At 42.2% G+C, this 14,455-nt stretch overlaps 2 protein-coding genes and 1 non-coding gene across 4 annotated transcripts in view; 1 reads left to right on the top strand and 2 right to left on the bottom strand.

The window, feature by feature from the left end:
- Positions 1-14,455, bottom strand: part of TMEM116 (transmembrane protein 116) — a 123,741-nt gene that overhangs the window by 53,233 nt on the left and 56,053 nt on the right. The gene's annotated exons all lie outside the window — the stretch shown is intronic.
- On the bottom strand, positions 1,803-1,909 carry LOC136146237 (U6 spliceosomal RNA). The gene has a single exon (XR_010658955.1). It is a non-coding gene; the product is annotated as a U6 spliceosomal RNA (small nuclear RNA).
- On the top strand, positions 2,696-5,656 carry LOC136145997 (disintegrin and metalloproteinase domain-containing protein 1a-like). Its single transcript, XM_065904824.1, has 2 exons — positions 2,696-2,738; positions 3,111-5,656. Exons 1-2 carry the CDS (start codon positions 2,696-2,698, stop codon positions 5,654-5,656), a joined length of 2,589 nt encoding a protein of 862 aa, XP_065760896.1.

Raw genomic sequence — 14,455 nt, forward strand, 5'->3', positions numbered from 1 at the left:
CAGTACTTAATATCACTGAAGTGTATACTTAAAAATGATTAAGATGATGTATTTTATGTTCTGAATGTTTTAACAGAATAAAAAAATCAGAGGGAAAGGTGAAATAATTTTCTACTCTAAGAGATAACCATTGAGAAAATGAAAAAGCCCACAGAATGGGACAAAATATTTACAACTTATATACTTGATGGGAGACTAACCCCAAGAAATATTAAGAACTCTTACAACTCAAAAAGAAAAAGACACCCTGTTTTAAAAAGGCAAATGATGTGAATAGACACTTATCCAATGAATATATAAATGAGTAATAAGAATATGAAAAACTGCAACAGCACTAATTATTAAGGAACTGCAAATCACAACTGCAATAAGATACCCCCTTACTTCCACTAGGATCACTGCAATCAAAAAGGCAAATAACAAATTCCAGTGATGATGTGGAAAAACAGGTGAAATAAGCCAGTCACAGAAGACTACAACTACAATACAGGATTCCATTGCTATGGACTATCCAGAATAGACAAAAATCATAGAGACAGGAAAGGGAGCAGTGGAAACTAGGGCCAGAGGGAGCTAAGAATGGAGTGTGACGATGAATGAACAGGGGAGTTGGGCATGAGGAAAATGTTCTAAAATTGCTTGGAACGACAACTGCATAACTTTTTGGACACACTACACATACCGCTCAAAACTACACTTTGAAGGATGAGTGTTCTGGTATATGACTTTATATCTCAATAAAGCTGTTATTAAAAGATAACTAAACTAAAATAACATAATTTTGGGAAGCACACATTTAGAAAGCAAAAACAATCAAGAAGGTGAAGAAGTAGTTACCATAAAGACAAGATAATGATCTCACTGAAGCAGGAGGGCATGTGATTGGCAATGGCACATAGAAGACTTCTATGAAGCTAAAACTTAGATTACCTCACAAGAGTTGTACTTACACAGCTATTTCTCTCTCCCCTTCTCCCTCTTTTCCTGTTTAACTTTTTCAGTAAAATACACACAACATTAAACAACCATCTTAACCATTTTTAAGTGTACAGTTCATTGGCATTAAGTTCATTCATACTGTTGTGCAACCATCATCAATATCCACTTTCAGAACTTTTCATCATCCCAAACTGAAAGTCTGCGCCCATCAGACAAGAACTCCCCATTCCGCTATTACCCCACCCCAGGTAACATCTGTTCTGCATGTCTCTATGAATTTGCATATTTGTGGAATCTCATATACATGAGATCACATGATATTTGTCCTTTTGTGTCTGGCTTAACTGTTTTCATTCTACTAATTCACTGAAAAGCACATTTATGTTTTATGCGTATTTTGTGACTGTGTTAGGAATCAAAATAAAAAAACTTAAGAAAATAAAGGAGTGATACAAGTTACAACAGAATGTCTGTACACTCTTTCAAAGAATTTCATTGTAAAACAAAGAAAAGGATAATAAACTCGATGGTGACTGGAAGGTGATGTGGGCTGAGAGGGATGGTTTTATAAAGATGAGAAAATTACAGCAAATAATAAGACTGGATCCAGCAGACAAACACATGCTGAAGATGTAAAAGAGAGAAGGGAGAAATGCAAGAGTGTAGTCCATGAGAAATTAAAAGGGAAAGACACTCCACACACAAGTAAAAGGATTGGTCTTAGACTGGAGCAAGGACAATGTATTCATGACAGTGGGGGGAACATTCAGATACAGCTAGTGGACTCAGCTAGTGTCTATATGTGGAGGTAGTCTTTTTTTTTTTTTTTTTTTGAAAAACAAGAGCTCAGTTTTTTATTTCATAAAAATATGGAACGCTTCACGAATTTGCGTGTCATCCTTGTTCAGGGGCCATGCTAATCTTCTCTGTATCGTTCCAATTTTAGTATATGTGCTGCTGAAGTGAGCACGGAGGTAGTCTTTTGATTGGTTCTATTAATATTTTTCTCAGTGAAATATGAGGCCAGAAGAAATTAGGAGAGTGAACTGAACAGCAAAATGTAGAAAGAAGTACATTTTGAGATCATGTCTGTGCCGGCATGGTTTTCGTGGGTTTTTCTGAAGACATTTACAGATATTCAGGGCAGGCACGAAGCCAAGTAGAAACACAGAAGGTATAGCAAATGAGACACTGCAGCAACCACACCTGGGAGCTATCTATTCATTCAATGATTCTTGTTCGTCTACTCTTGAACAAGCACTCTTTCTAGACCTGGGAGAGGGTATAAGGAGGAACAAACAGAAGTGGCCACCGAACACACGGAAGTCATATACAAACACAGGGGAGACTTCAGGATTCCTAGTCTTCAACAGGCATGGTCTTAAGATGCTGCTATGCCAGGACCAGCCCAGGTAACAGGTCTGGAGATACTTACCAATCAAGGTTCCCGTGATAACTGCACACAGGGGAGGTTGCTCTGTTGGCATCTCCCATACACACTTTTAGTGTTATAAATGCACACCGTGTTATAAACAGAACTTGAGAAACTGAATTCTGATGATGTTTTTAAAAAGTAGGGAATGTCGTTTGTCCCACGGGTGACCAGCACACCGGGGTTTATCTACCTGGGGGCACAAGGCAGGTACCACACTGGCTTTATCTGACAGATCGGTCTGTTGTGCATTGCATCTATAATGCCATGTTACATCTAGTTACAATGTCCATGTGATACACAACAAGAGTTTTAGAAGAGGAAATGGGCAATGGAGTGTGCCCACTGAAGACCTCCAAGCTGCCTGGTCTAGAACATTAGGAGTCAGCTGAGCAACGGACGATAGGAGGAGTGGGGGAGGGGTGTTCCTTGCGGTACAGTTGAGGAAGGCATGGAGGTTTTGTTTCCTTTCTCAAGATACAGCCTTGCACTTTTAGAGTTTGCAGTCCCGCTTCATGATTACAGCTCTTCCTAATGTCAGGAAGACCTTAACTACTAGAGTTGAGGGTGTGGAGGGGAGTCACAGAGAAAAGACACTATCTGAAGCGTAACAGAGAGATCCAAAAGACTAGAAAGGACACAGCCAGAGGCTGACCTCTGAGAGGCAGGCAAGAGCCACCTTTTGTGCAGCCAGCACAGATCTGAAGTGAGTACCTGTGACAGACAGTCTGTGTGTCAGGGAGAGCAGCTGCTGTTGCTGGACCCAAGCCCTGCATCATCAACGGACTCACCAGGGCCACGTCAGTGGCAGCGTCTGTGAGAACCTCTGCCTCTATACTGCCTTCTCTACAGAAAAGGCAAGTGGCTATGTCTGAGGCTATCCGAGTGCTTCAAACTTGGGCTCCTCAGATGAAGGGCCTGAGGCGGGCCCTGGTGCCAGGACTTTCCCGTGCCAGGTTGGGGATCCTGTTGTTCTTGGTACTGATTTCTCTGCCAAGCCTGTACTGTGACCTGGGCTCACTATATCACTCTTCCTATGAAATAGTCATTCCCAAGAGTCTGACAGTGGAAGCAAGGGAAGACCAAGTGGAAAAGCTCTCCTATATGCTATTTATGCAGGGCCAGAGGCAGCTGATTCACCTCACGGTGAAGAGAGACTATTTTGTGGATAACTTCCCCGTCTTCAGCTACCACAGTGGCATCCTGGGGCGAGAGATGCCTCTCATCTCGCAGGACTGTCACTATGAAGGCTACATAGAAGGAGTCCCAGGTTCTTTTGTTTCTGTCAACACCTGTTCAGGCCTCAGCGGCCTCCTGGTTAAGGAGGAAAAATCCTATGGCATTGAGCCCGTGCACTCTTCCAAACGGTTTGAGCACGTGTTGTACGCCATGGGCCACGAAGCTCAAGTCTCCTGCAGCGTCACGTCCAAGGACAGCCAAGTGGCGTCCACCAGCCGGCAACCACAGAGCGCCAGGCCTCACAGCTTGCAGGTGCCATCCGACTTGTGGTCACGTACCAAGTACGTGGAGATGTTTGTCGTGGTCAACAACCAGCGGTTCCAAATGTGGGGCGGTGACGTCAATCAGACAGTCCAGAGAGTAATGGACATCATAGCTCTGGCCAACAGCTTCACAAGGGGAATAAACACAGAGGTGGTGCTGGCTGGAGTGGAGATTTGGACTGAGGGGGACCTCACAGAGGTCCCCGTGGACCTGCAAGTTGCACTCAGGAATTTCAACAGCTGGAGACAAGAGAAGCTCTTCCATCGTGTGAAGCATGATGTTGCCCACATGATCGTGGGACAGCATCCTAAAGAGGGTATGGGGCAGGCATTTCTCGGTGGTGCCTGCTCAAGTGATTTTGCAGCAGCCGTGGAATCCTTCCACCACGAAGATGTCCTCCTGTTTGCAGCACTCATGGTCCACGAGCTCGGACACAACTTGGGCATTCAGCACGACCATTCGGCCTGCATTTGTAAAGATAGGCCCTTCTGCCTCATGCATGAAAACATCACTAAAGAAAGTGGCTTCAGCAACTGCAGCTCCGACTCCTTCCACCAGTTCCTCTGGGAACACAAGGGGGCCTGCCTGTTTAACAAGCCTGGGCACAAAGGCCGCTTACGGAGGGATTCGGACTGTGGCGATGGCTTTGTAGAAGGAGATGAGCAGTGTGACTGTGGTAGTGCATGTGACGTGGACAAATGTTGTGACACATCATGTAAACTGAAGTCAACTGCATTGTGTTATCCTGGACCCTGCTGTAATGCTACATGCCAATATGAACAAACTGGACACAGCTGCCGTCCTGCTTCAGGAGAATGTGACCTTCCAGAATTTTGTCTTGGTACCTCTGGGGAGTGTCCCCCAGACACCTACAAGCTCGATGGTTCACTATGTAAGGGTGGTTACTACTGTGTTCAAGGTATATGCAGGTCTGCTGATGCTCAGTGTTCTGAAATGTTTGGGTTTCCGGCAAAAGCTGCTTCAGAAGACTGTTTTCGGTCATTTAATGGAAAAGGGAACAGATTTGGAAACTGTGGTATTCCCAGTGCCGGTGGCTCAGCATATACTAGATGTGAAAATGAGAATATATTTTGTGGGAAAATGATATGTACAAATGTTCAAACGCTACCAGAGACTGAAGTCAATTATACATTGCTTCAGACCCCTTATGCAGATGACTATTGCTGGTCCATGGATCTGTATGGGGTTCAGGATGTCCCTGATTCTGGAGATACAAGGAAGGGCAGTCTTTGTGGCTCAGGGAAAGTCTGCATGAACTTCACCTGCTCAGATGTCAGTGTTCTTGGGTACGATTGTGATATAAAGGTAAAGTGTAATGAGAAAGGAGTTTGCAACAATAAAAAGAACTGCCATTGCGATGATGGTTTTTCCCCTCCTGACTGCAAAAACCCAGGAAGTGGTGGTAGTGTGGACAGTGGCACCCCTAGTTCGGTTAGTAGCGGAACGGAGTCTGGAGGTGGAGGAAATGCTACCGCTCCCTCAGCCACTAATTCTATCGTAGGCATGTTAGCCTCATTAATTGCATTATTTTTGATCTTATTATTACTACTTATAATTTTTTGTGCCTGCATGTCTCGTAAAACGGACAAAGGAGAAGCTGCTGAACCAAAAGAGGAACCAGCTGTCCCAGCAGCAGCTCCCGCGGCAGCGGCTGTCCCGGAAGAGGCACCTCCAGAAGGGGAGGCCGAGGAGGAAGGGGAGGAAGGGGAGGAAGGGGAGGAAGAGGAGGAAGAGGAGGAAGAGGAAGAATCAGAGCCATAAGACAAGCAATGGGAGAAAGAAGCCTAATACATCAAACACCTCAAGCACTGAGTGGGAACGACAGGCTCACTGAAGCAAAGGCGAAGTGGGAATTGATAACTCCAGTGGCTCTGACTATGATTATATACTCTATAAAAATATACTACTGTAGGAGGAGGGATTCTATCACTTTTGTCACTCACTTTAGTCATTAAGGTTTTATGGTTTTAATTATACATTAAATAACTTACAGCTTTTCCACATTTAAATTTGAACTCTTCACATGCGTCTATTGACATCAACATCCTTGTCTTGGGCTAATTTTTCCAGGTACCAGAATCTTTTTCAGGAAATTCCATCTTTCATCTAAGTTGTTTGACGTATACCACTATTTGTACCTGCATTTACTATTATCACTTGGATTTTCAAGCAACAGCTACCTACTATATAAGAACAACTGTTTATGTGACTCATTGTTCTAATATGGCCTTTTATAATAGTGCATTCAAGAAATGAGTTTTTTAAAGCAAAAAATAAAACCCTATTCAGATTAGATATCTCTTCAGATTCAATGTGGTATAATTATTGAGTCTATTTTCTTCTGGGACTCTGTGGGGTGGACTATATCCAGTAAGTCAGAAGACCCTAATTGCCCCAGGGTCAAGGGGATAGTGTTTCAGTCATTTAACTTTTCAATTCTGGCAGATGGTGAGTGTGCTCAGTCGTGTCCAACTCTTTGTGACCTCATGCACTGTAACCCACCATGCCCCTCTATCCATGGAATTCTCTAGGCAAGAATACTGGAGTAGGTTGCCATTTCCTACTCCAGGGGGTCTTCCCCACCCAGGGATCAAATCCAAATCTCCTGTCTCTTGCATTGGCAGGTGGATTCTTTACCACTGTATCACCAGGAAAGATGTTTTAACATCGATATATTACATATTCAATTCATTATTTCCCAGGGTCTCCAGGTCCTTTCTATAGACATACTCTCCTTCTTTTGTTGTTTCCATTTTTTATTCCTTTTCTTTAACTCTTTATTACAAGGATCATTCTTACAGAAGTATATGTGGACTTAAAGTAAAAAAATCAAATGTATCCAGGAATATAAAACACAGTTTCTTTTTCCATCCAGTTTTTATTCTTTTTTAGTTTTTTAAATTTTTTGAATGCACTTAGCAGCATACGGGATTTTAGTTCCCTGACCACTGACTGAATGCTTGAACCCACGTCCCTTGCATTTGAAGTACCAATTCTTAGTCACTGAATCACCAGGGAAGTCCCTAGCCATACTCCCTTTTTAACAAAAATATTTCTTTTTCTCCTTGCTATTGTTCAGTCAATCAGCCATGTCTGACTCTGTATGACCCCATAGGCTGCAGCACGCCAGGCTTCCCTGTCTTTCACCATCTCCTGGAGTTAGCTCAAACTCATGTCCACTGAGTTGGTGATGCCATCCAACCATCTCACCCTCTGTTGTCCCCTTCTCCTGCCTTCAGTCTTTCCCAGTATCAGGGTGTTTTCCAATGAGTCAGTTCTTCACATCAAGTGGCCAAAGCACTGGAACTTCAGCTTCAGTTATCAGTCCTTGCAGTGAATATTCAGGGTTGATTTCCTTTAGGATTAAGTGGTTTGATTTCCGTGCATTCCAAGGGACTCTGAAGAGCCTTCTCCAACACCACAGTTCAGTTCTTCGGCACTCAGCCTTTTTTATTGTCCAGCTCTCACATCTGTACATGACTACTGGAAAACCCACAGCTTTGACTATGTGGACCTTTGAAGGCAAAGTAACGTCTCTGCTTTTTAATATGCTGTCTAGGTTTGTCACTGCTTTCCTTCCAAGGAGCCAGTGTCTTTTAATTTCATGACTGCAGTCACCATCTGCAGTGATTTTGGAGCCCAAGAAAATAAATCTTGTCATGGTTTTCATTGTTTCCCCATCTATTTGCCATGAAGTGATGGAACTGGATGCATGATTTTTTTTGGATTTTCATTTTTTTTTTGAATGTTGAGTTTTAAGCCAGCTTTTTACTCTCTTCTTTCACCTTCAAGAGGCTCTTTAATTCCTCTTCACTTTCGGCCATAAGGGTGGTGTCATCTGCATATGTGAGGTTATTTCCTGGCAATCTTGATTTCAGCTTGTGTTTCTACCAGCTCGGCATTTCACGTGATGTACTCTGCAGATAAGTTAAACAAGCAGGGTGACAATACACAGCCCTGACATACTCCTTTTCCAATTTTGAACCAGTTCATTATCCCACGTCTGGTTCTAACTGTTGCTACTTGACCTGCATACAGGTTTCACAGGAGGCTGGTAAGGTGGTCTAGTATTCCCATCTCTTTAAGAATTTTTCACTGTTGTGATCTACGCGGTCAAAGGCTTTAGCATAGTCAATGACGCAGAAGTAGATTCTGTTTTGGAATTCTCTAGCTTTTTCTACACTCCAACGGATGTTGGCAATTTGATCTCTGGTTCCTCTGCCTTTTCTAAATCCAGTTTGTACACCTGGAAGCTCTTGGTCCACGTTCTGTTGAAGCCTAGCTTGAGGGATTTTGAGCATTACTTTACTAGCATGTGAAATGAGTGCATTTGTGTGGTAGTTTGAACATTCTTTGACATCACCTTTGGGATTGGAATGAAAACTGACCTTTTCCAGTTCTGCGGCCACTGCTGAGTTTACCAAATTTGCTGGCATATTGAGGGCAGCACTTTCACGGCATCATCTTTTAGGGTCTGAAGTGGCTCAGTTGGAATTCCATTACCTCCACTGGCTTTGTTCGTCGTAATGCTTCCTAAGACCCACTTGACTTCACACTCCAGGATGTCTGGCTCTAGGTGAGTGATCACACTATCGAGGTCATCTGGGATATTAAGACCTCTTTTTGTATAGTTCTGTGTATTCTTGACACCGCTTCTTAATATCTTCTGCTTCTGTTAGATCCATAACGTTTCTATCCTTTATTGTGCCCATCTTGCATGAAATGTTCCCTTGGCATCTCTAATTTTCTTCAAGAGATCTCTAGTCTTTCCCATTCTATTGTTTTCCTCTATTTCTTTGCATTGATCACTGAGGAAAGCTTTCTTATCTATCCTTGCTGTTCTCTGGAACTGCATTCAGATGGGTATATCTTTCCTTTTCTCCTTTGCCTTTAGCTTCTCTTCTTTTCTCAGCTATTTGTAAGGCCTCCTCAGACAACCATTTTGCCTTTTTGCATTTCTTTTTCTTGGGGATGGTCTTGATCACTGCCTCCTGTACAATGTCATGAAGCTCCGTCCATAGTTCTTCAGGTACTCTATCAGATCTAATCCCTTGAATCTATTTGTCACTTCCACTGTATAGTTGTAAGGGATTTGATTTAGGTCAAATCATTAGGTCAAATGATTTGAATGGCCTAGTGGTTTTCCCTACATTCTTCAATTTAAGCCTGATTTTCTCAATAAGGAGTTTATGATCTGAGCCACAGTCAGCTCCCGGTCTTGTTTTTGCAGACTGTATAGAGCTTCTCCATCATTGGCTGCAAAGAATATAATCAATCTAATTGCAATATTGACCATCTGGTGATGCCCATGTGCAGTCATCTCTTGTGTTGCTGGAAGCGGGTATTTGCTATGACCAACATGTTCTCTTGGCAAAACTCTGTTAGCCTTTGTCCTGCTTCATTTTGTACTCCAAGGCCAAACTTACCTGTTACTCCAGGTATCTCCTGACTTCCTACTTTTGCATTCCATTTCCCTATAATGAAAAGGACAGCTTTTTTTGGTGTTAGTTCTTGAAGGTCTTGTAGGTCTTCATAGAACAATTTAACTTCTGCTTCTTTGGCACTAGTGGTTGGGGCATAGACTTGGATTACTGTGATACTGAATGGTTTGTCTTGGAAATAAACTGAGATTATTCTGTTGTTTTTGAGATTGCACTCAAGGACTGCATCTCAGACTGTTTTGTTGACTATGAGGGCTACTCCATTCTTCTAAGGGATTCTTGTCCAAGTAGTTGATATAATGGTCATCTGAATTAAATTTGCCCATCTCTGTCCATTTTAGTTCACAGATTCCTAAAATGTCGATCTTCACTCTTGCCATGTCCTGTTTGACCACTTCCAATTTGCCTTGATTCATGGACCTAACATTCCAGGTTCCTATGCAACACTGTTCTTTACAGCATCAGACTTTACTTTCACCACCAGACACATCCACTACTGGGCACTGTTTCCACTTTGCCTCAGGCTCTTCACTCCTTCTGAAGCTATTTCTCTGCTCTTCTCCAGTAAGCGTATTGGATACCTACCGACCTGAGGGGCTCATCTTTCAGTGTCATATTTTCTTGCCTTTTCGTACTGTTAATGGGGTTCTCAAGGCAAGAATGCTGAAGTGGTTTCCATTCCTTTCTCAAATGGAGCAGATTTTGTCAGAACTCTCCACCATGACCTCTCCATCTTGGGTGGCCCTTTTCCCCCTGTATTGTGCTGTGCTTAGTCGCTCAGTCATGTCCAACTTTTTGTGACCCCGTGGACTGTAGCCCACCAGGCTTCTCTGTCTATGGGGATTGTGCAGGCAAGAATACTCGTGTGGGTTAACAGGCCCTCCTCCAGGGGATCTTCCCAACCCAGGGATCAAACCCATATTTCCCACATTGCAGTGGATTCTTACCATCTGAGCCACCATGGAAGCCCAAGAAGACAGGAGTGTGTGGCATATCCCTTCTCCAGGGGATCTTCCCAACCCAGGAATCAAACTAGAGTCTCCTGAATTGCAGGCGGATTCTTTACCAGCAGAACTACCAGGAAAGCCCCCCTTTTCTCCTAAAGAATGTTTAATTCCCTTTTTTTTTTTTAAATTCCTTTCTTACTAATATTCCTTGGATGAATTTCATACCTTCAGATGTGTCATGTCTGATGAACATCATCTAGTTATAAAACTGCATTTATACTTATTTTATATAGTACAGAGGCCTCTACCACAGTGCTGAGTACATGTATTAAACTAAAATTTTATCTTTTCTATTTTTCCTTTTTTCTGTATTGAAACAACTTGTTGGCTGACATCATAAGGAATCTCTCCAATTACAAGTAATAGCTTTAGATCTAGTAGATACTTCTCTGTGAAGAAACCACAAAGCAAGTATAATATTAACATTATTCATTCTGTGCCAAAAACTGTGTTAAACACACTATATTCATTGTCTTAATTTAATCCTCCTAACCACCCTATGAAACCTTCATCTTTCATGAGGAAACAGACCAAGGTGAATTTTCTCTAGAGCTAGTAAGTAGTGGTATTTGCATATTTTCCAAAGTATGACTCAATGTACAATTTCCAATACTTCCTGAACTCTTTCCTTCAGTAAAAAGTAACAGGGAAGACCTTCAAAATGTCCTTAACTAACTTCTACTACATATGAATCCACAAACTGTGTAGTCATTATTGATGAAAATGTCTTTCTTCCTATTATATCCATTATAGTGTGGCAGATTACCATCTTATTCAATGCTGTGGGCCCAGCATATTGTACATGCTTAATAAGTGTTTACCAAGTGAATGATTTAACCTTAAAATATAGGGCCAAATTCATTCTTGGGGCAGGATGCCTCCTGCCACTCCCTAACGCAACCAAAATCTTGCTCAGATTCAATACTGCTAAATTACTTATAAACAGACAAATAAGACATTAAAAGTTTATAAAACCCCACACTCCAATCAAAGATAGACTATGGTAGGGGTTGCTCAGATGCTCAGTCATGTCTGACTCTTTGTGCCTCCATGAACTATAGCCTACCAGGCTCCTCTGTCCATAGCATTCTTCTGGCAAGAATACTGGAATGGGTTGTCATTTCTTCCTCCAGGAGATCTTCCTGGAGTGGGCTGCCATTTCCACCTCCAGAAGATCTTCCAAACCCAGGGGTCATATTTGTATATATTGTGAAATGATCACCATAATAAATTTAGTTAACATTCATTACCACACATCATTACAAATTTTTTTTTCTTATGTTGAGAACTTTTAAGATCTACTCTTAGCAACTTTTGGAGAAGGAAATGACAACCCACTTCAGTATTCTTTCCCAGAGAATCCCATGGACAGAGGAGTCTGGTGGGCTAAAGTCCATGGGGTTGCAAGAGTCGGACATGACTTAGCAACTAAACCACTACCACTACTTGAGCAACTTTCAAATACACAATATAGTAGTATTAATCATAGTTACCATGCTGTATATTATATTCCCAGGACTTTTTAACTGGAAGTTTGCCCCTTTTGATCACCTTCATCCATTTCACCAATCCCCCCTACCCCACCCCTGGAAACCATTGATTTGTTCTCTGTATGTTCAACTTTTTGTTTCATTTCTTTTAGAAATGTTGTTGTTGTTCAGCTGCTACATCACGTCCGACTCTTTCTGACCCCATGGACTGTAGCACGCCAGGCCTCCCTGTCCCTCACCATCCCCTGGCGTTTGCTCAAGTTCATGTCTGTTGAATCAGTAATGTCATCTAACCATCTCATCCTCTGTCACCCCCTTCTCCTGCCCTCAGTCTTTCCCAGTATCAGGGTCTTTTTCAATGAGTTGGCACCTTGCATCAGGTGGCCAAAGTACTGGAGCTTAAGCTTCAGCATCAGTCCTTCCAATGAGTATTCAGGGTTGTTTTCCTTTAGGATTGACTGGTTTGGTCTCCTTGATGCCCAAGGGATTCTCAAGACTCTTCTCCAGCACCACAACTGGAAAGCATCAATTGTTCAGCGCTCAGCTTTCTTCATGATCCAACTTTCACATCTGTACATGACTATTGGAGAGACCATAGCACTGACTATGTTGGACCTTTGTCAGCAAAGTGATGTCTTTGAAATGTATATAAGTGATATAATAAGGTATTTGTCTTTCTTATGTAACTTATTAGCATAATGCCTTCAAAGTCCATCCATGTTGTCACAAACGGCAAGAGTTCCTTCTTTTTATGGCTGAGTAATATTTGTGTGTGTGTGTGTGTGTGTGTGTGTGTGTGTAACATATTTTTTAAAATTTAGCTGTGTTGGGTCTTAAGTGCAGCACACAGGATCTAGATCCCTCACCAGGATTGAACCTGGGCCCCTTGCATCGGAAAAATGGAGTCTTTTTTTTTTGGAAGTTGTGATGACAACTAGTATCTGAGTCACATGAAAAAGTTTATCTACTCAATGATGCAGGAAGAAACAACAGGCTTGTGCCACGTGGTAGCATCTAACAGACACCAGCAGGTGTTCCTGGCTTGTTGCTGGGTAGTCACTGCTTCACATTTTAGTTCACTGTGTTTTAAAATGACACCTGTGTTTTTGCATGTATTGCTCAGGCCACAAAAAATCCCTATTAGAACGTTTGAGTTCTGAGGAGTGGTTAACTCCAAATTAGCCCACACACTGTCCTTTTACCTCTGTGGCGGGAGCTAGTCTTTTAAATGTTTCAGATAACTATAGATATGAGATTCATGATGTAGGGTTCCTGCTCCTTGGAGTTCACCAAGGTTGGGTGTCTTCTCACTAGAGGTTTTGGTTTCCACATCAAGTATTATAGCTACAGTTGATTGAGCATGGACCAGGTGGCAGGCACTGTTCTAAGCACTTTCATATTTTATCTCACCATTTCCACAATAGTCCTATGAGGTCCCCATTGTCACTGGCCCCACTCTCCCCATGAAGAACCTGAGGGGTTAAGCAATTTGCCTACGGTCACATGGTAGGTGAGAAGGGTAGACAGGTGTCAGAGCAGGTCTGTCTGAAGCTAAAGTCAAGTCTTCTCAACAACTGCGTATCACAGCAGAAGGTAGAACTACTGGCTTTTGTGAGCAATGTGAGTATAACGTGGGGATGCAAATCATTGCTGTGGTGCATCTCTGGGCCCTAAGCTCTGGGTTGGACTGGTTCAGGGTCTCTGCTGGAGATTCAGGTCAACTTTTGAAGTGAGCTTGAAAGGAACAAGCAGAAGGAGAAGGAGAGGGAGAGGGTGAGAGGAAAGAAAGGGAGGGAGAAATTTGCAGGCTTCATTAAGCATACTCTAATGGCATTAAGGCATGCTCCTTTTTCTGTTTCAGCTAAATGGTGGCCCCCTTATGATGAGAGAATCCCCAGATCGCCCATTTGGAAGAAGCCAAATAGGCAAGATTAAAGAAATGATTTTATAGACCTGTTTCCTCACCACCGTGATGAGGCTTTGGATTGCAGAGGGAATGCAGAGTCTGAACCAATGGACCACCAGAGAAGTCCTGTATAACATTTTCTAATTCATTCATCCACCAATAGATGACACCTAAGTTTCTTCTATGTCTTGGCAACTGTAAATAATGCTGCAATGAACACGGTGGTGCAGATATCTTTCTTTGTTGACATTTTTGTTTCCTTTGGATAAATGTCCAGAAGTGGATTGCTGGATCATATGGTACTTTTATTTTTAACTTTTTGAGGAACCTCCATAATGCTTTCCATAGTGGCTGCACCAGTTTGCATAACCATCAACAGTGTTCCTTTTTTTCCAAATCCTCGCCAAAACTTATTTGTTGTCATTTTGATAACAAGTGTGAAGTGATATCTCATTGTGGTTTTGATTTGCATTTCTGAGATTAGTGATGTTGAGCACCTTTTCATGGACCTGTTGGCCATCTTTATGTCTTCTTTGGAAAAATGTCTATTCAGATCCTCTGTCCATTTTTAAATTGGATTTTTTTTTTTTTTGCTATTGAGTTGACAAAGTTCTTTTCATATCTTGACATTAATCCCTTATCAAATACATGATTTGCAAGTATTTTCTTCCTTTGGATAGGTTGTCTTTTCATTTTGTTGATGATTTCCTTTGCCA

Source organism: Muntiacus reevesi, chromosome 13, assembly GCF_963930625.1.
Source record: "Muntiacus reevesi chromosome 13, mMunRee1.1, whole genome shotgun sequence".
In the NCBI taxonomy this organism is placed as follows: Eukaryota; Metazoa; Chordata; class Mammalia; order Artiodactyla; family Cervidae; genus Muntiacus; species Muntiacus reevesi.